At 37.6% G+C, this 25,416-nt stretch overlaps 1 protein-coding gene across 1 annotated transcript in view; it reads left to right on the top strand.

Moving 5' to 3' along the window:
* The window catches only part of LOC150090083 (uncharacterized), a 116,095-nt gene that overhangs the window by 320 nt on the left and 90,359 nt on the right, over positions 1-25,416 (top strand). Inside the window, exon 2 of the mRNA XM_090390168.1 lies at positions 14,543-14,596. Within this exon, the coding sequence (XP_090246294.1) occupies positions 14,590-14,596 (7 nt within the window). The 5' untranslated portion in view covers positions 14,543-14,589. The remainder of the gene's footprint in view (positions 1-14,542; positions 14,597-25,416) is intronic.

Below are 25,416 nucleotides of genomic sequence, written 5' to 3' on the forward strand. Positions count from 1 at the left end.
GTGCCTGTAATGCTTATAATTTTATTCGAATCATTTCGTTCTAGTATTTTACAGAAAATACTAGAACGAATACTTGTTTTAATACTTACTCATTGTACGTTCGGTAGCATCTTATCACATCCAAAACTGAATGCGTTGTCATCCACGCGGCTCCTTTACTTATGAAGTTTGGTCGTGTTGCGGAAATTCACATAGTATTTATTGTTTATTATGTGTGTACAAGTAGTGTTTGTGAGAGGATATGCGTGTTTTGATGTGAAAAATCCCAGTTTGATTCTCTGGGCTTGTGGGGGGGGGTCTATTCTCGCCACCCTAGATGGGCTGGTTCTACCTGATTGAAAAGGCCTTTAAGAATTCCTTAGTTCTCCAACATGATCTAAATTCAGACTTAAGAGTGCCAAGCAAATCCACTATATTAATTGAAAGGAGATTTACATGATTGTTCATCATTGAGATAATTAATTAATTGAGACTACACAATTATATCACATGGTAGATTTAAGTAATTTATTGCTGAAATGCTACAATTTAAATGATTGAAACACCTTAATGCCAAACATTTAAACAATTCTGGCTAATTTTTGGGAACACTGTTTCCAGTCTTCAGGCATGTGGGGTTAGAACATTGGTTTGGGGTACAATTTTCTAGAAAGTTTTACAAAGTTCTGTTAATAATATAATTATCTTAAATAATATGAAAATAGCGAAATGCTTAAAGCTTTAATACTTAATTAAAGCTTTAATACTTTTAAGCAAAATGCTTAAAATGCTTTATACTTATCTTAAATAATTAAGATTGTAGAGGTGACCAATGAGTTACAGTTGCTTGGTTTCAACTTTGTGTTACAGATAATTCTTTTATGGGTAATTTGATAACATTCAACATTATGTTAACATTCAGCTAAAAAACCAACTCATCATACATTCCAGGGATCAGCAGCATTATAACAAAAGCAGCAAAAACTAATAACAGACCTGCACTCTGCAAGAAAGTGCAGAGACATGCTTAAAACAGAAGCTTTCCAAGAATCAATATCAACCATCCATTACCCAGATAATGGACATACTTATCCAGTACTCCTGTTACTCAACCTACATCAGCCAATGAATCCACAAATCTGAAACAGCTGTCCCATCCTTTCCTGCAGAGGCACTTGAGATTTTACCAACACTTTAGTACTTTTGACAGATTTATCATACTCCAGAAGAATATTTAAGGAAGCCTGATTCATAAAATGTCCAGAAGCTTAGCAAGAAATAAGGAGTTCCTTTCCACAGCACCTGTTATAACTTATTCCAAGCGAAAATCCTGGTAAAGATTGCAAGAAAAGATTTCAACAACTCTAAACAACTAAATCCATAGATTCACTTTCCTACCATAACCTTGTAATAATAATATATATCCCAGTACCCAAAAATCTGTTTTGTAGAAAAACCTTTCCTTTGGCCAAAATAACCCCATCTACATATAAACCCTCTCTCAGACTACTCCAAGTACTTTCCAGAAAACTCAACTCCAGGGTCACATAAACAGGTAAGCTTTTCCAACTTAATAGCATAAGAGTAACTCTAGGATTACAGCTAAACTATATGAATTAACTAATTACTTATGATATACTAATAGTCTTTGTAAAAATGCTGCAGTTATTGTAAATTGGATCATCATCAACCATTTTCAATCCACTGCAGGATGAAGGCCTCTCATTTATTATATAGTATCCTTTTATATGATATTTATTATGTAGTATCATATACTATATAATAAATAGTATATATTGTAATTATGACTGTCAAATGTTATAAAATTACCCATAAAAGAATTATTTCTGTAACTCAAAGTTGACACCAAGCAACTAACCCCATCAGTAACCTCTATAACTTTAAATAACAACATAATTAACATTAATAGAATTTCGTAAAACTTTCTAGAAAATTGTAAGTCAAATCAATGCTCTAACCCTGCATGCCTGAAAATGATGAAACAGTGAGTTTCCAAACATAGCCAGAAGTGTTTAAATATTTGGCATTGAGGTGTTTCAGTCATTCAAATTATTATTATTATTATTATTATTATTAATAGCCATATGATGCAAGGAAGCCTAAGGCTTATGCTGCGCCAGCCAAAAACAATTCCCAAGTTACCCAGAGAGAGAGAGAGAGAGAGAGAGAGAGAGAGAGAGAGAGTCAGAAGTAGAAAGGAATCGCCAAGAAATAGAAGAATGGTGATATCCAGCTCAGGACCCTGGGTGTGCCAAGCCCATACTCACCAGATGTGAGTCCCCGGGGGTAAATTGTAGCATTTCAGTAATAAATTACTTAAATCTACCACATGATATAATTATGTAGTCCTGATTAATTAAATATCTTAAATACATTATACTTCATAAAGAATTGGAACCACTTGTTACAGCCTAATATGGAAATTTATTTATGTATAATAAATAGATGCACTCAGGTAGCAAGCTCTTTTGTTAATTGATTGGCAGAACATGGCTGGTATTATGCAACTGAGAAATGTTGCCATACTTGAGAACAGCATTGGGGTCAGTGCAGTAGCAAAACTACAAATTATCCCTCCCCCCTTTGCTGTGAGATTTACAAACATACCTACCTATGCTCTTTAACAGCCAAACCAGCCAGTCAAGGACTTCTAACTCTTCTTACCCTCCTGATGCACCAAAGAAATCTGCACAGAAATTATCCCTACCCCTCCTACCCACAGTGGCAGGCCTAGTAGGGTCTGTCACTGCAAGGGGAAGGGATCATTTGTGGTAGTTTTGGCACTAGGCTTATGTGGCCCACAGGAAGTCCTAACACATTACAGACTAGTTTCCGGCAGCTAACACCACAGACCATGTTATCAGTGTCCCCTTCCTTCAATCTTTTTTTTTTTTTTGAAGTTTTTGGTAAACTAGGAAGCATTTTGCTGATGGCTGAGATACTGCTTATGAGCATTGCAGAATGGTTTATCTTCATCCCATGTTTCAAATTAAAAAAGAATTCTACCAAAATATTTATTTTTGTAGTAAATAAGATTTAGCATTTTAAACAGTTATCAGAAGTGTAGATAAATGAATTATTCAAGTAATTCTTATTCTCCACATATTCCAACTAGAAAAATTGATTTTTTTTTTTTTTTTTAATTCTTTTATTTCATAAGCTTCATCTTAATTTTAACTTTTTATTCCTCAAATTAGGTGGCTATCTAGTTTGCCTGCATGGACAGGGTTCCCTTTTATTTGTGATCTGCAACTTACCATAACCTAAGTAATGGCCAGAGATACATAAATAGGTGCCTCCGTAGCCAGGTGGGCAGGAGCAGCAGTGCGTAACATGCTTCTTGATTAGACCGGGGTTCTAGCCCGTCACCACCAAATACGGAGGTTGCGGAAAGGTCAGGAAATGACCACCACATATCTCTGGAGCAATATGGCCTTAGTTGCTAATGCTCCTAAAAAAAAAAAAACCAAACAATAACCAGATACATAAATGGCATGTAAATGGTGGTGCATATATGAACATTCTGCCATTTGAAATCCCAAATTGTAATGCAGTTCATTGTGTGAATTTCATTTTTCACTGCATCCTGCAGGAAGAATCATTAAATAATTAAGCTTTGGGAATTTGGCAAACATGCATGAACAGGGAATGTAAACTCCTTGAACATTGTCTATCATATGTCACACATCAAGAAAATGATTTGTGCCACTTATTCATGATGATTACTGTTCTTCCGTCAATCGTCTTAGTTATGTGGAAATTGGGCATATTACCATAATCTAGATATGTATTAAAAATATTACCTTTGTTAATTGCTAATTTCTTAATTCACCTCTCACTTATGTCAACACTCAGTCCAGTGGAGTTTGTTGTGACATTTTCACTGGAGGGTTCTCAAATTATTTACTCACCAGTTTCAATGGAGGTAAAAGCTACCTCAGTACAAAGAACAGATGTATTTCATATTAAAAAAAGCAATTCAGTACTCTTTAGTATCTTTTTAAAGAAACTTTAAAGGATGGGCCACTAACAAGCATTTAATTATTTAAAAAAGTTACATTTTAGTTTATTTAATAAAAAGGTAAACTGCAACCATTATCAATACACTGCAGGATGGAAACCTCCTCAACCATACAAGTTGAAACAAAGTTTAACGGATTTATTTAATCTGTAAACTTTGTTCCCAAATAAGTTTTCTCACATCTATAACATCTTTATTTTATAACACTTTTGTGCAATTTGTTGCTAAGCTAGTAGAAACACTCATTAAGATTTACTGCCACTCCATTATACCTTCAGCTGATGTACAAAACTCTTGTTAGTCAGCTGAATTGATATTCAACTGACCAACAGGAGTTAGATATGTGGACAAGTATATAATTATGTCATGGACAAAAATATTCAAGGACAGCTTTGATAATATAATAGATTTGGGCCTAGAATAAAAAAAAAAAAAAAAACAATGAGAAATATAGATAAACAGAAATGAGCCAAAAATTATGCTGCCACATGTAACACTTCGTAATATATATAACATACTTTGAACATAATACTTGAAATGAGATAGAAAAAATAAAAAATGTGTACTTGTGTGGAAGATATGATTTTCTCAACATTTTATGGGATGCTGGGGGATAAAATTCCAATTTATGTTTAATTCTATTTTTCTATTCTACTTCCAGTTTACCTTGGAACCTCAATAGGCTGTTGCTGTACATTTAAAATTCTAGAACAGAGGTCCTCACTTCCCTTCCAAGGTCCACAAGCTATCTGCTTCTCAATAAATTTATTTTATTTACCTTTTTCAACATCAGAAGATTCCATGTAATGAGGATTTTCTTTTATTCTTCCCCAAACCAGGATAAGTCCGGTTATTTACTATAGAGCTGTGTGTATTTCTCTTGAAAGATGAGACATATATTATCAACATAACAAAGTTTATTTCACCGTTAGGATCATAAAGAAAATACAAACACTAAATAAATCATGATTATACTATTTCCCTTAGCCTTTTTCTACTCTACAAAATTAATAAACTCAGACATACCTTTCTTTTCTGTTAAAGTTCTTTACAAGAAACAATAGTGGGAACTTCTCTCCCTCTCTCCTTTTACTTATCTTTGACTTACTTCCCTAAAGTATCTTACAACCTAACATATATTTACATACACATATCTATAATTACCTTACATTTCATCTCTCTCCTGTTACATGGCAACATCAAATTTCGCATACAACCTTCCCTGGCCCTTCAGAGCCTTCAGTGGGTTATGAACAAACTAGTGGTTGTTTCCTCTGAGCACAGACTATTTGTTAATAACAATAACACCTCTAATACATTCTTTTACATATGCTTCTAGTAAAGATGAGTAACTCACTCTCTCTCTCATTCTTTTCCTCTCTATTTGCCGACCGGGCTAGCCGGGTGGGCAAAGTGCCTGCCTGGCAACCCAAAGGTCGCGGGTTTGAATCCCGCCTCGGGCTTGGATCAAAGTACTGCAAAAACCTTGGGAGGTGCATTGTGGCCACAGAAACCGATGCACCAACAACTACCAAAAAAAAAAAAAAAAAAAATCCTCTATCTACTGTTGTTTCCCCCCCCCCTTTCCTTTAAAATATAGTATTCAGTTCAACCTATTCATTGTCTAACAGTCCTATTCATTTTTCCCGTTTTTTTCCAGTTAGCATAATCAAACATTTCAGAACTTACTTTCTCTTTTCTTCCCTCTGCCTCGATGGGGATTTCCGACTTCAGGTCTCTTTCCAGTGGTCATCTCCCTGTGCCTGACCTTTACTGGTTCTCTAGGTGCACATCTCTGGACTGCATTCTTTGTTGGTTCGCTCCAGAATACTAGGGTTTTGCTTCTGGGATGCTGCTTTAGCCATTCCTTGCAACTCGAGCCAATTTTCTTCTGAATCGTTTCCCTCACTTTGCTATTATTAATACCCACTGAACTGTGCCATTTCCAAAAATCTCTGTCCAAAAAAATTTCCCCACACACCTCCGACACCAGTCTCACTCCCCAAAAAAATTTGTTTCACTCTCCAACGATTCTATCTGACTCTCTCTTTCACTCTTGCTTCTCCTTTTTATTCATCCCTCTTCCCCCTTTTCTTGACCAATCACAATTAATTTCTCTTTTTTCATCTTTATTGTTATTCGTCCATGTCTCGGCCCATGTTCTGATAGATTGGGCTCCTTTAGTCGTAGTGGGGACATTTGGATGCTTAGAAATTTCTGGAACACTTCTTCTGAACGTCCTTGTTCATTTAACCCTTTCGTTACGTCTTTTTGAAGTGACTGTCCTTGAAATTTATAAGAGCGCACTTTGGGGTCAGCCTGTTTATTCAGCGATATAATATCAGATCTTGGCTTTCTCTATAATTCCGGGACTTTCTTCTTTGGAGTCTTAACCCTTTCTTCGGGAGGGGGTGTCCCTTTGTTCACTTTCTTCAAGTATAGCTCCCCCTCTATTTGCCGTAAACAAAACATTTTCTGACACTCCTATTGTTCAGTTTTAGTTCGAACTGGCCTCCTATTGCCAGTGCTAATCTGCTCTCTTACCGAAACAACTGTGGAAATGCAAGCAAATTGCCTAATGCTGTCTGTTTAAAATATAATAAATTTAAAAATTTTACAAAAATTTATTATTTTTCTGGAGTTGTAAGATTGGAATCTTACAATTTACAGGATTGGCAGTAGATATTCAAATCTCATTCTTGCATAGAACATGTTTTAGACTGAGTGTCCTCAGAGGTTGATTGGAAGCTACTATCTTTTCATACCAACTAAGAAATATTGTTCAAGATTTAGGCTTAAATGGATATCAGATGAAATAATGAGACATGGCAGGAAAAAAAAAATGTATGGCATACGTATAAATTAACAGGTAATACATAAACCTATGGTAGATATAAACTGTTCTGTAATCAGGTACAAAGGAGGTTATACAGGCAAAGGCAGATTATGAGAAATCTTTGCCAAAGGATGCAAAGAAAGACACCGAAGAGTTCTTTACTTATGTAAGCTCTAGAGGGAAGGGGATCAATCAGATTGGTCCACTTCATATCGAATGTTCAACTGTTGATGATCCTGCTCAGGTAGCTAACAAACTGAATGAGTATTTTGCATCTACATTTACACATGAGAAGTTATTCAGGGAGAGGAATGCCAGAGGTGTATTAAACTCTGTCAGTGAGCTAAATGATTTTGTAATAACTGAGAGCAAATTGGAGGAGAAATTGTTGAAGATAAACATAAGAAAGGCACTGGGGTGGATGGGATTTATCCAGTTATATTAAAGGAGGCAGCAAAGGAAGTAAGCAAATCCTTAACCATAATTATGAGAGCTTCCTTGGACTCAGGGGAGGAACCCAAGGACTGGAGATGTGCAAATGTGACTCCAATTCACAAAGGAAGATCAAAGGGTGACAAGTAATTACAGAGCTGTTAGTTTAATTTCTGTTCTGTGGATACTAATGGAGGTACTGGTTAAAGAACCACTGCAGGATCATCTAGACAAGACTTCGGTTATAGTTCAGACACAGCATGGGTGTGTTAAGGGGAAGTCTTGTGTGGCCAGTTTGATTGGATACTATGATATGATCACAAGGGGACTGGATGCAAAAAATAATTTTGATATCATATACTTGGATCTTAGGAAAACGTTTGATACTGTTGCACATAGAAGACTACTGTAAAATTTGGAGCAGTATGACATTAAGGGCAAATTGCTGCTAAAGATAAAGGCCTCATTGAGTGGGAGAAGATAGAGTGGTAATCAATGGACACTGCTCTTCACAGACTTATGTTATTGGTGGAGTCCCCAAGGTTCGGTGTTGGGTCCATTGTTGTTTTCTGTATTTATTAATGATATTGATGAAGGTATATCGGGCTTAATGTCCAAGTTTGTAGATGATACGAAAGTTGGCAGGGTTGTTAATAACACTAATGACAGTACGCTATTGCAATAGGATCTAAATAAATTGAGCAGATGTGCTGAGAGTGGCAACTGAAGTTTAACATTGACAAATGTCAAGTACTGCATATTGATAGCAGTAACTGCAGAGTAATGTATCAACTGTGTGGTACTACACAGTAGATACATTGATGGGGTGGTAGAGAATTAAAAGAACCTGGGAGTAATTGTGCTGTCAGATAAAGTTTTCTGAGCAGTGCAGACAAGTCTGCAAGAGTAGCTCATGATGTCTTGTCAATGGTATACAGGAATTTTTCTAGCAGGGATACGGAGGCCATTTTCCCCTAATATAAGGCAATGGTCAGGCCACACCTTGAGTACTGTATGCAAGTCTGGAGGCATCATTTTAGGAAGGATGTAGAGCTGCTGGACAAGTACAGAGAAGGGCAACAAAATTAGTGAATGCAACAAAGGGTTGCTCTTACAAAGAAAGGCTTAAGTTCTGCAAAGTACAGTGTCTGGAGACTAGGCACCTGCAAGGTGATCTGATTGAGCTGTATAAGGCCGTGAATGGTTTGAGCAAGCTGAATGCTGATGGGATTCTTCCTTTTGCCTGAGGGGACATAAATTCAAATTGAGGAAAGACAGTTCTAGAATACATGTGGAAAAATTTGCCTTTAGCCAGCGCATAGTTGATTTCTGGAACAAACATCTGTCTGTCATTGTAGAAGTTGACAGCTTAAATAAATTCAAGGCAAAACTAGACAAACATTTGGAGCACATGTATGGGTGAAATAGGAAAGTTTTTTTTTTTTTTTTTTTTTTTCTTTTGGTTGATGCTGTATAAGCTTGCTTTCTTGCATCATATGACTCTACTGATGCTAACAACTAGCACTCTTTTTTTAGGATTCCTGGATATTCTCTATTGGATTGAAACCTGTGGGATTGGGTTAGTTCAGGTTTATTGAGGGAAAATTTCTGTTTGCTTGTGGTACTCAACCATGAAATGGTTCAGTAACATGAGGAACACACATCATCTACTAACACACTGCCCTCCCATTAATATCCAAACACTTGCATATCTCCAAATCACCTTTATTTACAGGAAAACTAATAATACATGCAGAAACCTTTAGTCTTGGACAGCTCCTAGTCTCCATGGAATTCTCTCCACCAGTTTTTTGTAAATACCCTCTGATATTTCCTACCATTCGACCTTTAAAGCGGTGAACAGTTCAGCTCTGTTTTTTGGTCATTCTCTCCCTCCCATCATGTGCACCTGACAATCCAGTTCATCCCAGAGGGTCTCTGTAGGATTGAGGTAAGGTCTCTGTGCTGACCAGTACAACTTCTCAACAATCATTCCCTCAAGCCACTTGGTCACAACACATGCAGTATGACAGAATGTTGTCCTCCTGATACAGGTATGGGCCTTCCCAGATATGTTGCCATGATGTAGGTAATGCATTTATTGTCCAGGATGTCTAAATAGACCTCAAAATTCATGGTTTTGTCCAAAACAAGCAGAGAGAGAGAGAGAGAGAGAGAGAGAGAGAGTGTGTGTGTGTGTGATGGCCTAGGCCAGGCCAACGAGTCGATCGCGGATTTAATTTTGGTCGATCATGACAAATTTTAAATATACAGTCATCCCTCGATTTGTGCACCTTGTGCAATGAAATTTTTGAGATGGTAGATCGCGGTGCATTTTGAAGGAAAAAAGTAGATCGCATCACATATTAAGTTGGCCACGCCTGGCCTAGGCCATCACACTCTCTCTCTGCCAAACCTAGTCAGGATAATACATTCTGGCAGGTAGTTCTCTGGATATCTGCCACACCCAGGCACAGTCATCAGATTGATAAATCATGTATCACAACTTAACAAAGCACAGCTATCCATTAGTATACTGTCCAAGAACATTGGCCCTTACACCAAGCACGATAGTTGGCATTGGTCTGAGTTATTAGCGGTTTGTGGATGATTACACGACAGTGGTAACCCAAATCATGTATGGTCCTGCATACATTACTGGTGCTGACTTCTGTCACAATCATCTCATTGGGTACCTGTGTATGCTGTGATAGCATTGACCTGCATTCCAAGCAGGAACGTTATTATTATTAGCTATATGGTGCAAGGAAGCCTGAGACTTATGCTGCACCAGCCCGGAGAGAGAGAGAAGTAAAAGGGAATCACCAAGAAAGAGAAGAATGATGATATCCAACTCAGGACCCTGGGTGTACCAAGCCCATACTCACCAGATACGAGCCTCTGGGTATATTCCTCTTGGTCAATTCTGTTCTATGACAGGCTTTCCTGTCATTTTCCATCAGCTTCAGAGATTTGCTGGGTCATTTCATGACATTTTCAGTATCAATCTGTTTCCACATGCAGATCACATCACCAAGTGTTGACCTAGAGACCTTCAGTACCACTTGTACTTCAGTAATCACTTGTATGTGAAATATCACATACAAAGTGATTGCTGATGTGGGATCCTGTTATCATTCCACACTGGAAGTCTTAACTCCATCAATTGCAGCATCTTGAATTCACAATCATATTACTGTCTCCTCAAAGGCCTACAACATATTTATAGTTGTGGCTGACGGGGTGCTTGGGCAGGATGTTACCATCAACAGAGAGATCTCTGGATATTAATGATAGGAAAATGTCTCCTTTTAGGTGAAATTTGTGTATATTAATAGAAAGACCAACTATGACCTGTACAATCACATTTAAAGTTGTGGATCTAATCTGTGTATTATGCTGTCCTTCATTAAACACACATAAGAAATAGCATGATGCTGACTGACATTATGATGCTACCATCCCTAAATCTCTTGCCTAGATGCTCTTTATCATTCACTCTAAATGAAACCAAGAATCACTTTGCAAATTATATCCTAGTTTATCTAATGAATAAACCAATTCATCTAGTTGTTCCAATGCACATCTTAATATCGCCTTAACCTTTTCTCCGTTATGTCTGGAATTAGCGCTGCTCAGATCAGTTATTTGTACATAGTATCATTTCATTAGATTGTTTCAGTGACGATCAAGTGGATTAATTAATATTTTTTGAAGGATTTGCACTCTGAGGTAATTCCCTGTGAATGTAAATTATAAATTATGTCAAACCATAAAATATTTCAATGTTCCTGTGATTAAAGCTGTAGTGAGAATTGTTATCAATCAACCATAAATTTGTTGTTGCTACTAATAATATCAGTAAGCCTGATTGGTAGGTGTAACTCACTGGTTGCTTAGTCATTGGTTCTGACATTTTCCAAGTCTGAAATAAGATTGTGGTAGTAGAGTGCTCTAGGTTGATGGCCTTTGTGCTTGGAGGTCACAAAAAATAAAATAAATTCATTATTTAATTTAATTTTTTTGTGACAAGTTCTCTTGATTCATTGATAAAAAGTTTAAACTCCTCATGATTGTGTGAGAGAGAGAGAGAGTTTAAGATATAGTATGGCCCCAGAATAAAGTATACCGAAATGAATAGAGAAAACTTACTTGTTTTTGAATTATCTGAAGCAGATCACATCACAGATTTCTAACAAATACATGTAAACATGCACCATTATTTTCCAGACATGTTTCATATCAACATTATAGTTTATCAAACATTTTCTTAATGCAGTCCTTTGAAACTGACTGGAGCACACATTTGTTGTCTTTCAGCTATGTAATGTTACAGGGCACTGGGTCTCTGTAGATACATTCCTATAGTGTGCCCCACAAATAGTTATCAGAGGGCATGAGTGCAGGTGAATTTGGAGGGAGCAGATATGCCCCCCAGGTTAGCACCATAGAAAGTGCTGTTCTAGAAGCTGTAGCATTTTCCTTGCAGTGTATTAGATAGCAGCAACTTGTTGGAACCACTGCATGGAAATGCAGATTTTTAGTGTGACAATATTTGCAGATCTTGAACAAAGAGCAAGATGCTTGGCTGGCAGTATCTTTCTTGTGTTCACAGTAATATTCCTTCCCTGTTCATTTTCCACAAAATAAGGTCTGAGACCATGGCCTGAAATAGCACACCAAATATATAGAACGTTTGACCCACCCAACTGATCTTTCAAATCCAAGAAGCCATGTCATTTGCTTGTTCACATAACCATTCAGAGTAACAAGGCACTCGTCAGAAAATACAATTTTTATACACAGACACAGAAAAATATCTGTTCCAAATCCCATACTTGCAATGGTGACTTACCTGCATATACAAGGGTGGTTCAAAAAGGTAATATTCTAACACATATAGGAAAGCCTTACTTATCTTGGCCCTCCAACCATCCTTGGCCCTGTAACCATCTCAGAGTCAGAGACATCTCTTCTCATGGATGTTATCCTTCAGATTGGGGAACAAAAGGTCACTGTAGACAAGATCTAGAGAACAGGGTGGGTAGTGAAGGAGCTAAAATCCTGTAGTCTGTATAGCAGTCATCACAGTCTGGGAGGTGTGACTAGGTGCATTGTCATGAACCAGGAGGACACCTTTTTTCAGTTTTCTAAGCCTCTTTTCCTTGATGGCTTTACGAAGTTGCCTTATGAGGTTCTGTAGTATGCACCAGAGACAGTAATGCCAATTTCCAGGTAGTCAATCATGATGATGATGCCTTCTGCATCCCAAGAAACTGATGCCATCACCTTGCCAGCTGATGGAGCAACATGGAACTTCTTGGGAGGTAGAGAACACAGATGCTTCCACATTAGACTCGGGTTTTTAAGTGTTTAAGTCAATTTGATGAATCCATGTTTCATCCATTGTAACAACTTGGGACCAGAAATTTCATGGATCTTCCATATGTTCAAGTCCGTGGTGCATGTTCATTTGCAGCATGCCTTTTGCTCATCTGTCAATGTTCATGGAACTGATCGAGCACTGATCTTTTTTCATATTCAAAGATTTCATCAGAACTGAACTGACACTGCTGATTGAAATGCCTACAGACTTAGCTATACACTTAACAAACATTCGCCTGTCTTGCATCACTAAGTCATGCATGTGGTTGATGGTTTCCTCAGTTGTGGATGTGGAGAGTCATCCAGAATGATCTGCATCATCGCACAGTTTTCTGTGCCACTTCTCAACTGGATTATGCAGGAGCCTTATCCCCAATGTCTGCACCATATCATTGTGAACTGTCCTGCAAGGATGGTTCATGCTGATATGTTCTTTTCAAAGACAGCTATTTTATCACTGCCTGTAGTTCTATTTTTTTTCTCCATTTTGAAAATTTTCTAATCCTTAGTTCACTAAACCACCTGAAAAAAAAAATAAAATAAAATAAAAAATAGAGGATTGGATCTATTAAACTAAGATTTGATGCAGTGATGCATAATGTGTTTTACCTGCTGAAAAAATACTACATAATCGAAAATTTTTCCATCCAGATAGCATTATGAAGTAGCTGGGTGGGAAATTTTAATATTTTGCAATATTATTAAATTTTCTGTTATTTATAAATGTGACTTAAGTGATCCAGAGCAAAAATTAATTGCATAATTTGATATTATATTCTCCTGTTGTATTGATCTCAATCGTATGTTTGAATTAATATTGATCGAGATCAGTGAGCGGTACCATATGGTACTATGAGAATCGCTTAAATTTTAGCTGTGCTATCAGTTAAATTCACCGAGCAGTGCACCCATTCGAGAGGTCCTGGGGAGAACACTGCAACTATGTTAGAATAAAAACTTTTTGAATGCCCATTGTGCTGTGAAAAAGCCATCAGAGAAATCATTCTTTCAATGGATATTCCTTTTTAGTACCGAGTTCTTTTGTCACACATCACTGGCTTTTCCTAGGACTAAAAATGTTTTCTGCCAGTTGCAATGGTAGGAACCTTCTTAATACTTTTGCTGTTGGCTTTTCTAATAGTTGAGATCTAAAAATCTCTGCCCTTCCCAATCAATCTGTATTGGAGAGGGCAGAGACTTTTTGGACTTTTTTCTCATGACTGAATTAGTCGGCCTCTGGCAAAGGTTGCTTGTCAAAAATAGCTAGTTTTTATTCTATCAAATGAGATGAAAAAGTTTTAAAAGTCAGGTAGTTTCCCTCCAAGTGGATTAAAAACCTAATGACACAGTTAACCTTAAGTCCACAACAGTGTGTTACCAAAAGTCATTGAGGGAAGGCCATAGAAGCAGAAGAAAAAATTCAGTGGCATATAAAATTTGGTTGCTTTGGGTAATTTACACATTTATTGAAAGTAGTAACTCCTTCAGTAAATATAATGAAACATCATTTATCAAATAAGTTTACCAGCCAATAAAATTTCTTGAAAAAATGGTTGTCAGTCCATTATGATTTGATAAACAGGTGGGCGAAGAAGGCTAGAGCAGCATTACATAATCAGATTTTATGAAACCTTACAGATTTTGAAATTCTGAATGTGGGATCCCACACCATAATTCAATTAAAGCAAATATTAATTTAATTTAGCAGTTTTCTTTTCTCATTTTTGAATCATGTTGCAAAATAATATAAAAATTTGCTAAACTGGTGTTAGAGAGAAATTATAATTGTGGTATAAAAGAATTGTAATAAGATTATATAGGTATTTACTTTAAAGGGGAAGCATTAATTTAAATTTATTTTTCACTAGGTAATTGGTGAGCAGATGCACTCTCCATAACTATTGTTAAGAAGATAATGGCAGGTAATTGGCACTTTCAAAATTACTTATCCCAAAATAAAGCTTTTGTCATTGAAAAGTTTGCTTGTAATTATTAAATGTTATTTTTATGCAAAAATATTTCATGAAAATAGACTAATGCATGATTTTGATTATACACTAAAAAAAAAATCAGAGTACTTCAAAAGTGATCTGATTTTGACCAAAATCGGTGGTAATATTAACAGGGAATTGTAAGGGTTGGGGCAAAAGGATTGAATGTTTTCAATGTGCTGCAGAGGGAGGATTGTGTGGTAATGAGGGGTGGGGGGGGGATGATAGAGCATGACTAGATTCATATATTCATGCATTTCAGTAATCATGGATAATTGGCCAGTGAGCCATCGCATTCTCAGTAGAAACTTATTTTGTCAAAGCTATTGTGTAGACACAAAGAAGATTTCGACTTCAGTTTAATGTACCGAGAAATGGCTGAATTCCCTCTCGGAACACAATATTAAGGTTGGTTGAAGTTTTTCACACTTGTGGTAGTGTAAACAATTTATTTATTGGGACTACACATGTTGAGAGAGTGAGAAATGTAGTGTTGCAAAGTTGTCTATCTGGTCAGCAAGGAGACAACTCTTGGTAATGTTGAACAGAAGTCTAAGACAAATTTTGCATAATGATCTTCAGTTCCACCTGTACAAAATTAAAGTCGCTCATGAGGTAACAAATCAGGATAAAGTTGCTTGAGTATAGTTCTGTAGACAATATTTAGACATTTTGGAACATGATGCAAATGTTTTGATTATGTTGGACAAGGCCCATTTTCACATCTTCAAAAATTCAGCAAGTGAATTTGTTAACAAGCAGAATTTTTGCTATTGATAGGGGATAACCCAATGGAGCTCTGCCAAAAGCCCCTACAGAGTGAGACAGTAACAGTGACTGTTGATTGATACAGTATTATTTTGTAGAGGTTTTTGGTTGAAGAGTTAGCATTAGTAGAGACATATGATGCAAGAAAGCAATATGATGCTAGCTTATATAGCATCAGCCTTAAAAAAAAAAAAAAAAAAAAAAACCCTTCCCATTACACCCATCCATTAACTCCAAATGTTGTCTATTTCTGCCGTGAATTTATTTAAGCTGTCAACTTCTACAATGTCAGATGGAAGTTTGTTCCAGCAATCAACCGCTGGCTAAAGACAAATTTTTGCATATCTATTCTACAACTCTTTCCTCAATTTGAATTTATATGTCCCCTCAAGTGACTAATCTGGACAAGAGGAAGAATACCATCAGCATTCAGCTTGCTCAAACCATTAATGGCCTTATACACCTCAATCAGATCACCTTGCAGTCTAGTCTCTAGACACTATAATTTGCAGAACTTAATACTCGTTCCAGCAGCTCTACATCATTTCCTATAATGCGGCCTCTAGACCTGCATACAGTACTCAAGGTGTGGCCTGCATGTCCCTGCTAGAAAAATTCCTGTATATCATTGACAAGACACCATGAGCTACTCTTGTAGACCGTCTGCACCACTCAGAAAACTTCATATCTGACTGCACAATTACCCCCAGGTCTTTTTCATTCTCTACCACCCTGTGTGTAGTACCACACAATTGATATATTACTCTGCAGTTACTGCTACCCATATGCAGTATTTGACATAAATTTGTCAATGTTATCATTAATAAATACAGAAAACAACAATGAATCCATCACTGCCCCTGGGGGACTCCACCAATTACATTGGTCCATGAAGAGCAGTGTCCTCCACCGTGTCCATGAAGAGCAGTGTCCATCACTGCCCCTGGGGGACTCCACCAATTACATTAGTCCATGAGGGGCAGTGTCCATTGATTACAACTCTATCTTCTCCAACTCAATGATGCCTTTATCCATAGCAGCAATTTGCCCTTAATGCCATACTCCTCCAATTTTTACAGTAGTCTTCCATGTGCAACAGTATCAAAAGCTATCCTAAGATCCAAGTATATGATATTGATATCAAAATTATTTTTTGCATCCAGTTCCTTTATGACCACATCATAGTATCCAATCAAACTGGTCACACAAGACTTCCCTTAACAAAACCATGCTGTGTCTGTGCTATAACTGAAGTCTTGTCTAGATGATCCTACAGTGCTTCTTTAACCAGTGTCTCCATTAATTTCCCTGGAACAGAAGTTAAACAGGTCTGTAATTACTTGTCGCCCTTTGATCCTCCTTTGTGAATTGGGATCACATTTGAACATCTCCAGTCTATGGGTACCTCCCCTGAGTCCAAGGAAGCTCTCATAATTATGGCTAAGGGTTTGCTTACTTCCTTTGCTGCCTCCATTAATATAACTGGATAGATCCCATTTAACCCAGGTGCTTTTCTTATGTTTATCTTCAACAATTTCTCCTCCACTTTGCTCTCAGTTATTACAAAATCATCTAGCTCACCGCCAGAGTTTAATTCACTTCTGGCATTCCCCTCCCTGAATAACTCCACAAGTCAATGTAGATGCAAAATACTCATTTAGTTTTTTAACTACCTGAGCAGGATCATCAACAGTTGAACCATCGATATCAAGTGGACCAATCTGATTCATCCCCTTCCTTCTGGAGTTTACATAAGTAAAGAACTCTTTGCTGTTTTTTTCTTTGCATCCTTTGCCAAGGATTTCTTGTAATCTGCCTTCACCTGCCTAACCTTTGTGACTCGATTACAGACCAGCTTATATCTACCATAGGCTTCTGTGTCGCCTGTTAATTTATATGTATCCCGTGCATTTTTCTTCTCTGACACATGTCTCATTAGTTCATTTGCTTCATCCATTAGTTCATCCATTTAGACCTAAATCTTAAATAATATTTCTTAGTTGGTATGAAAAACCTAGTAGCCTCCAATCAGCCTCTGAGGACACTCAGTATAAAACATGTTCCTCCACTTTGCTCTCAGTTATTACAAAATCATTTAGCTCCCTGCCAGAGTTTGATAAACTTCTGCCATTTCCCTCCTTGAATAACTCCATGTGTGAAAGTAGATGAAAAATAATCATTCAGTTTGTCAGCTATCTGAGCAGGATTCTCAATAGTCGAACCATTGATATCAAGTTGACCAATTTGATTCATCCCCTTCCTTCTAGAGTTACACAGGTTCAGACAAAATGTCTGGTTTCAACAAGATGGACTAACACTGCACACTTCAAGACCAATTATGGCCATTTTGAGGAGAAGGTTTCCTGGGCACTTGGTTTCAAGTTTTGGCAACTTCCACTAGCCATCAAGATCTCCCTACTTGACTGTCCCTGACCTTTTTCTTTGGGAATACATAAAGGTGAAAGTTTACAAAACCTGACCACTCTCAATTCAAGGACTAAAGGATTGGATTACAGATGAAATTGGAAGGATTAATTTAAATTTGTTACGGCGAGTAATGCACACTTTTATGCCAAGACTGCAGCAATTGACTTTGACAGAGATCATTTGGAACATGTCATTTTTAAAATTTAACATTTGGATACTAAACTGCATTTGTCAATGCTATTATTTCTTTAAATAATGATTCTTGATTTACATCTCATCTTTTAAAAATAATTCACCAAAAAACATCCAATCCTACTGCCCCACCCTGTAGAATTAAATGTTCAAATAAGTGTTTTAAGGTACGTGGGGCATTCAGTAAGATATCTACCTAAGGTACTTCCCATAGTTATATTTCAATGATTCATGATTTATCATGTTCCTACATATCTCCTACATAACTTGAATCACTTCCTACACTTGAAATCATACTAATTTTGATTCCACTATGTTTTTAGGTTGTGCTGCCATAACAGAAAGAAGGAAGACACCTGTATCAAATTATGGATTTGCTGAAATTGGAGCATCATTTGGTTGTCAAGCTTCTCACCTAAAAAGGAAATGGGCAAAAACCATTCCTGAAAAGATGGTGACTGTGCATGGCAACAGGAGAGTTACATCAAAGATGATCCACATCCAGGAAGGCCTGTGACAGCAACCACTCCAGAAATGTGTCAAGCTGTGGAAACCCTTGTGCTGAATGACAGACATTTAAAGGTGTCATAAATCTCTAGGAAATGTGACATATCTGAGGGAACAGTTATAACCATCCTCCATGAACATTTGGGAATGACTGAGGTCAGTTCAAGATGAGTCCCCAGATTTCTGACCCCTGTGCAGAAGCAATTCAGAGTATGGTGTTGTGAGGAGAATTTTGAGCTTTATGGTAGGGATCCTGAAACTTTCATCTCCAGAATTGTTATGGGTAATGAAACATGGGTTCATCACTGGGATTCTGAGACCAAGCAAGAATCAATGCAATGGAAGCACAAGGGTTCTTCCTGGCCCAAAAAATTTTGGACACAACCTTTAGCTGGCAAGATTACGGCCACCATTATTTGGGATGCTGAGGGAATTTTGTACATTTACTACTTGGAACACAAGCAGACAGTCACTGGGGAGTCATATGCATGACTACTGTACTACCTAAGAAAAGTCATAAAGGAAAAATGCTGTGGAAAACTTTCCAGTGGTGTGCTGCTTATTCACAACAACTGACCAGTGCACAGGTCACATGCTGTTGCTAGGTGCCTCTGTAGCCAGGTGGGAAGGAGCAGCAGTGCATAGTACACGCTTCTTGATTAGACCAGGGTTCGAGCCCGTCACCACCAAATACTGAGGATGCGGAAAGGTTAGGGAATGACCACCACATATCCTGGAGTAATATGGCCTTAGTTGCTAATGTTCCTAAAAACCGAATAACAAACAAACATGCTGTTGCTTTGAGAGACACTGACTTTACAGAACTTACCCATCCACCTTACAGTTTGGATCTAGCCCCAGTAACTATTTCCTGTTTCGACACCTGAATTAAAATATACACGGATGTTGCTTTGCTGATGATAATGAACTGAAGTCTGCTATTTTTGCATTGTTTGATGGACAGGACAAAGAATTTTATTTGTGTGGTATTTTCTCTTTGCCAACAAAATGGAACAAGTGTATTGAAGTTCAAGAGAGTTACATTGAAAAATAAAAACAGATTTTTCCCTCTATCTCATTTCCTTCATAGGTAGGCAGATAATTTATTAAACGACTCTCGTATAAGTGAAAATTGTTTACATTTTTGAAAATATTAATATTTTACATAGTTAAACAATTGGTTTCAACTGATTTTTAAACATATATTCAATGAAGGCTAAGATGATATACTCTTGGGGATTGTGAGGTGGTGGTGTGATATTAGAGGGGGTTAGCTTTTTCTGACAGCTGGGCTATTCTCAGGGCTAAGTCAGAAGGTTTCAATTTGCACTGAGCATTCTGAGTGCACTGAGCATTCTAGTGCATAAAATACTATGTGCATTGCACATAGTATTTTATGTACTCTGGGATGTTTGTGGCAGTATGCACCGTATTACTTCCTTGATGATTGCACAGTGCACTGGGTGGGTGGCTCCTTGGGAGAGTGAATTTGAAAGTGGTCTGGATTTTTAATGTGATTAAAAGACCCTTCAGAATCACATGACATTTCATTAGAATGCTGCAAGTTTTGTATTAGAGGGAGGATTGGAGGGCTAAGGAAATTGGTTTTCATCCTGCATAACAAGTTCACTGCACATCCACAAGACCACACCCGCTGAATGGGCAGTTTCCCAAAGAGGACAATAAAGATGTTTAATATTATCAGGGACCTCAATAGTCAGGCAAAGCATGTGTTAGACTTCGATACTATTAGGTTGAGAAATTGGGCTTTATATCCCGCATAACAAAAGGTTGACTGAATGATTACAAGACTGCAAGAAGGTTGCACAAAGAAGATATTGAAGACTCCAAACAAATGCACAGAATAAAGATTAAGGATGTGAGGATCTGAAAAATCAGTTTTCCCATTAGTCTTTTCATCCCACAAAAGTATTGTGGTATGGAAGCCACAATAACATTGTGGCTCCCAACTCAGAGCTTACCAATATCAAGAGATCCCAGCAGCATGACAATTCTTTAGTGCTTTGATTCTGAGGTTAGGGAAATTTGTTTTTTCATCTGCATAACAAAAAAAAAGTTTGTTGAATCTCCACAAAACTGCACCTTTTCCCATTATCCTGTTGGAATATCACATTATGTATATTTGCCATGAACAGGATGACCACTAGGTTTGTGACATTTTCAACTTAATGCCCTCCACAAACACAAGAGTTGTTTTCATGTCATACCTGATGGCTCCCCAGACTGGGGGTTTGCAATGTCTTTCTCTCCTGGGTTCTTCTGACCCTCATTCACCCATTTTTCACACTGAAGTCAAAACTGCTGTCATCACTAAACAACTGAATTGCCATTCCAGCCTCTAATTGACCTATGCATAATGCCACTGAAGATATTAGCATTAGTAGAGGCATATGATGCAAGAAAGCAAGCTTATGCAGCATCAGCTGGGAAAAAAAAAAAAAAAACTTCCACTTCACCCCTCCGTTCGTTCGAAATACCTGTCCAGCTGAGCCTTAAATTTATTTAGGCTGTCAACTTCCACAACAAGAGATGGAAGTCTGTTCCACTAACCAACTACCCGCTGGCTAAAGGCAAATTTCCGGACATCTATATGTGGTGATGAGTAGGGGTGAGAAGCAGCAAACAGGTAAATGGGACTTGATATCATAGCCCTGCTTGCAGCAAACAATTGCAAACTGTGTGAGGGATCACATGAGGCATAGCAGTACTCCTAATCTGGTCTGAAGTGGCTTATCTGTTTGCAAAATACATCCATTGGATATGCCAGCCCTGCCTTTCATTGGTGTTTCTGGTAGGTCCTGTGCCTGGTCTTCAAACCTGTGCTTTCCTCTTCCCATCGTGTCCAACATCAGTGAAGTGTACACACCTCTCTTCCGACTCATTTAGCAATATCAAAAATGGCATTATTATTAGTAGTAGTGGCAAATAATGCAAGAAAGGAAGGTTATAGAGCATCAGCAAAAGAAAAACAAAAGCCAACATCTTGCTGCTCTTCTCTGCACCCATTTCAAGAGCTCCATGACCTTCTGAGGCTTACATATCTGTGTACACTATTCAAGATGTTGCCCTTCTACAAAAGGATAATCATCGCCCTATGCTGATGGAAAAATTCCCATATATCATTCACAAAACTCCGTGAGCAGTCCTGACAGCCTGTCTGCACTGCACTGCAACCCCCTCCCAGGTAGTTTCCATCATCCTCTTCCCTTAGTGTGGTATGTTAATCTGTGATTACTGTTCCCGATATGAAGTCCCATGCATTTGTCAATGTTAAACTTCGTTTGCTACTTCTCGTCCACCTACCTAATTAATCTAGATCTTGTTGCAGTAGCATACCCTGATTGTTGTGATTAACTGCTCTGCCAACCTTTATATCAATTGCAAATTTAGACATTAACCCCAATATGCTTTCATCAATATCATTTTTAAAAAATTATAACGGTTCCTGCACTGGATCCTTGGGGGACTGCTAATAACATTAGTCCAAGAAGAGAAATGCCCATTGATAACCACTGTCTTCTCCCACTCACTCAACTATCCCTTTATCCATTGCAATAAGAACAGATCACCTCTTAACAATTCCATGCTGTGACTGCAGTATAATTGCATTACTACCTTTAACCAGTGACTCCATTACTTTCCCTGGAACCAAAGTCAAGTTACCAGATCTGTAATTACTCTTGTCCTTCTCTGATTCCCCCCCTCCCTTGTGAATTGGGGATACATTTGCACATTTCTGGTTCATGGGGATCTCTCTTGAATCCAGAAATGCTCTCGTAATCATGGCTAAAATCTTTCTTTACCTCTTTTGCTGCCTCCTTTAATATAACTGGATAGATCCAATCTGCCTGAAATGCCTTTTCTACGTTTAGCTCCAACAGTTTCTCCTCCATTTTGCATATATGTTCATACATGAGGGATTCCTAGAATTTCTTATGTGTGAATGTAGATGCAAAATACCCTTTCAGTTTGTCAGCAACCTCAGCAGGATCATCAACAGCTAATCCATTCATATCTAGTTTACCAGTGTGATTTAACCCCTTCCTTCTATTGTTAATATAAGTTAAGAAGTCTTTTCTTGGCATTCTTTTCCATTCTAAGCAGATTACAGGACACTTCTTGTAATCTGCATTAGCTTGTTAAGCTTCCTTTGTAACTTGATTGAAGACTAACTTATTTCTATTGTAGGTATCTATATCACCTTATAATTTATATGCATCTCATGCATTTTTGTTCACTGCTACAAGTCTCAGTTCATGTGACATTCATTTAGGTCTATGCCTTCAACTGTACCTCTTACTTGGTATAAAAATCCTAGTAGTTTCTATGATAACAACCTTGAATGCTTCCCATTTAGAATTTGCTGTTGATAACTTCATAAGCTGTCCCAGTGCATATAATTTAATAATTCTCTGAGTCTAGTGTAGTCATCACTACAAACACAAAATCCTTTACCCTTGCCTTTGACAGTAGTTACATCTTTAAGTAAATCTTACATCAATGCATTATGATCACTGCCTCCTTATGGGTCTTTTATTTGCAGTTTCTTAATGCACAAAGAGTATACACTGCTGATAATCAGATCAATGACAATCAGAATATTGCTTTCTTTTGTTGTCTCTCTAACATGCTGATGTAGTTATACATCAGTAAAACAGACATTCTGATTTACTGGCCAACTCTATATGTCTGTATAGTTGTTCATTATACTCATAACAGTCATTAGGCATATAATATTCTCCTACTCTTATTTTTTTCCCCATTGCTTATATCACACCAAAATTGACTCTGTTGCACTGGCCACTCAGCAACTGGGTATGCTTACTTGCCGACCGGGCTAGCCGGGTAGGTAAAGTGCCTGCCTGGCAACCCGAAGGTCGCAGATTCGAATCCCGCCTCGGGCTTGGATCAAAGTACTGCAAAAACCTTGGGAGGTGCATTATGGCCACAGAAGCCAATGTGCCAACAACAACCAAAAAAAAAAAGTATGCTTACTTAAATTTTATGATTCTTTACTGAGAACATAACCCCTCCCCCTGCCTATCCTATCTCTCGTTTCTGTACAGTCTGCATGGGTAGCACAGTGGTTATAATCACCATCCTCCCTACACCAGGTGGCAAAGGTCCGTTTCAATACTGTCCATGACATGAGGGGTTTTTATGGGCTTTTTTCACTCTGTGGCTGAATTCATCTCAGACGTTATACTCATCACAATCGTTAGGCGTATAATGACTCCTGCCCTCATTTTTGTTTTCCCTGTGCTTAATTATCATCAGCCATTTTTAATCCACTTCAGGCTGAAAGCCTCTCCAGCAACTTTACAGTTCCTTCTGTTTTGTGCAATGGCCATACATTTACTGCCCACAAACTCTTGAATTTCATCTATCCATCTTCGTTGTTGTCTTCCAGGTTTTCTTTTAGCTCCTGTTGGGTACCATTCTGTTATTTTCTTAGTCCATCTGTCATCATATCTTTGAGCTATGTGACTGACCTTCCAAGTCCATTTCAGTTATTTAGTTTTGATAAGAATGTCCTTTACTTGAGTTTGCTGCCTAATCCATGTGTTTCTCTTCTTATCCAACAGTCTGATTCCTAATATGATTTGTTTCAATTCTTTGCTGTGCAGTTTTCAGTTTCTATTCCATTCTTTTGGTGAGTGCCCAAGTTTCACTTCCATAAGTCATGGTGGGGAGTATACATTGGTTCATTATTTTACATTTTCAGATATATTGGGATATTGCTCTTCAGTATGTGATTATATTTCCTTATGCTATCCATCTGAGATTTATTCTTTTGACTTCCAGCCATTTATCATTATTACAGCTAATGACTTGTCCAAGATAAGTATATGAATCCACCTTTTCAATTTCTGCTCCTTCAATTATTATATCTCTTTCTGTGGCATACTTGTTCATTACTTTTGTTTTAGCCATATTCATCTTTAGTCCAAAATCGTTACTAATTCTGCATAACTGATTAAGATTTTCCTCTAATTCTTTGGGATCATGGTTGATGATCACAATGACTCCTTTCTATGACCAGTCAAATCTTCTGAAATGGAACAAAGGGTTGCTCTTATGAAGAAAGGCTTAAGTTTTGCAAATTACAGTGTCTGGAGACTAGGCACATGCGAGGTGATCTGATTGAGGTGTATAAAGCCTTGAATGGTTTGAGCATGCTCAATGCTAATGGGATTCTTTCTCTTTCTCAGAATAATTGCCTGATATGGCATAAATTCAAATTGAGGAAAGACAATTGTAGGATAGATGTGTGGAAGTTTGCCTTTAGCCAGCAGGTGGTTGATTGCTGGAACGAACTTCCATCTGTCATTGCAGAAGTTGATAGCTTAAATAGATTCAAGGCAGAACTAAACAAACATTTGGTGCAAGTGGATGGGTGAAATGAGAAGGCTTTTTTTTTTTTTTTTTTTTTTGGCTGATACTATATAACAGGGGTGGCCAACGAGTCGATCGCAGATTTAATTTCGGTCGATCACAACGAATTTTAAATATACAGTCATCCCTCGATTTGTGCATCTTGTGCAATTAATTTTTGAGATGGTAGATCGTGGCACATTTTGAAGGAAAAAAGTAGATCACATCACAAATTAAGTAGGATATTCCTGCTATATAAGCTTGCTTTCTTGCATCATGTGCCTTTACTAATGCCAGTACTAAAAGCTTCTTCAAGGGTGGAAGTAAACAATTTCGGAGATATTGCGTCTCCTTGTTGAACTCCTTTCTCAATTTTAAATTTGTTGCTATCTTTGTCTAGTCTAATGAAGGCGGTAGCGTTCTCGTATATTTTCTTCAAAATCCTAATGTGTGGGATGTCT

This window comes from Mastigoproctus giganteus, chromosome 2, assembly GCF_048544385.1.
Source record: "Mastigoproctus giganteus isolate SK-2022 chromosome 2, ASM4854438v1, whole genome shotgun sequence".
Lineage (NCBI taxonomy): Eukaryota > Metazoa > Arthropoda > Arachnida > Uropygi > Thelyphonidae > Mastigoproctus > Mastigoproctus giganteus.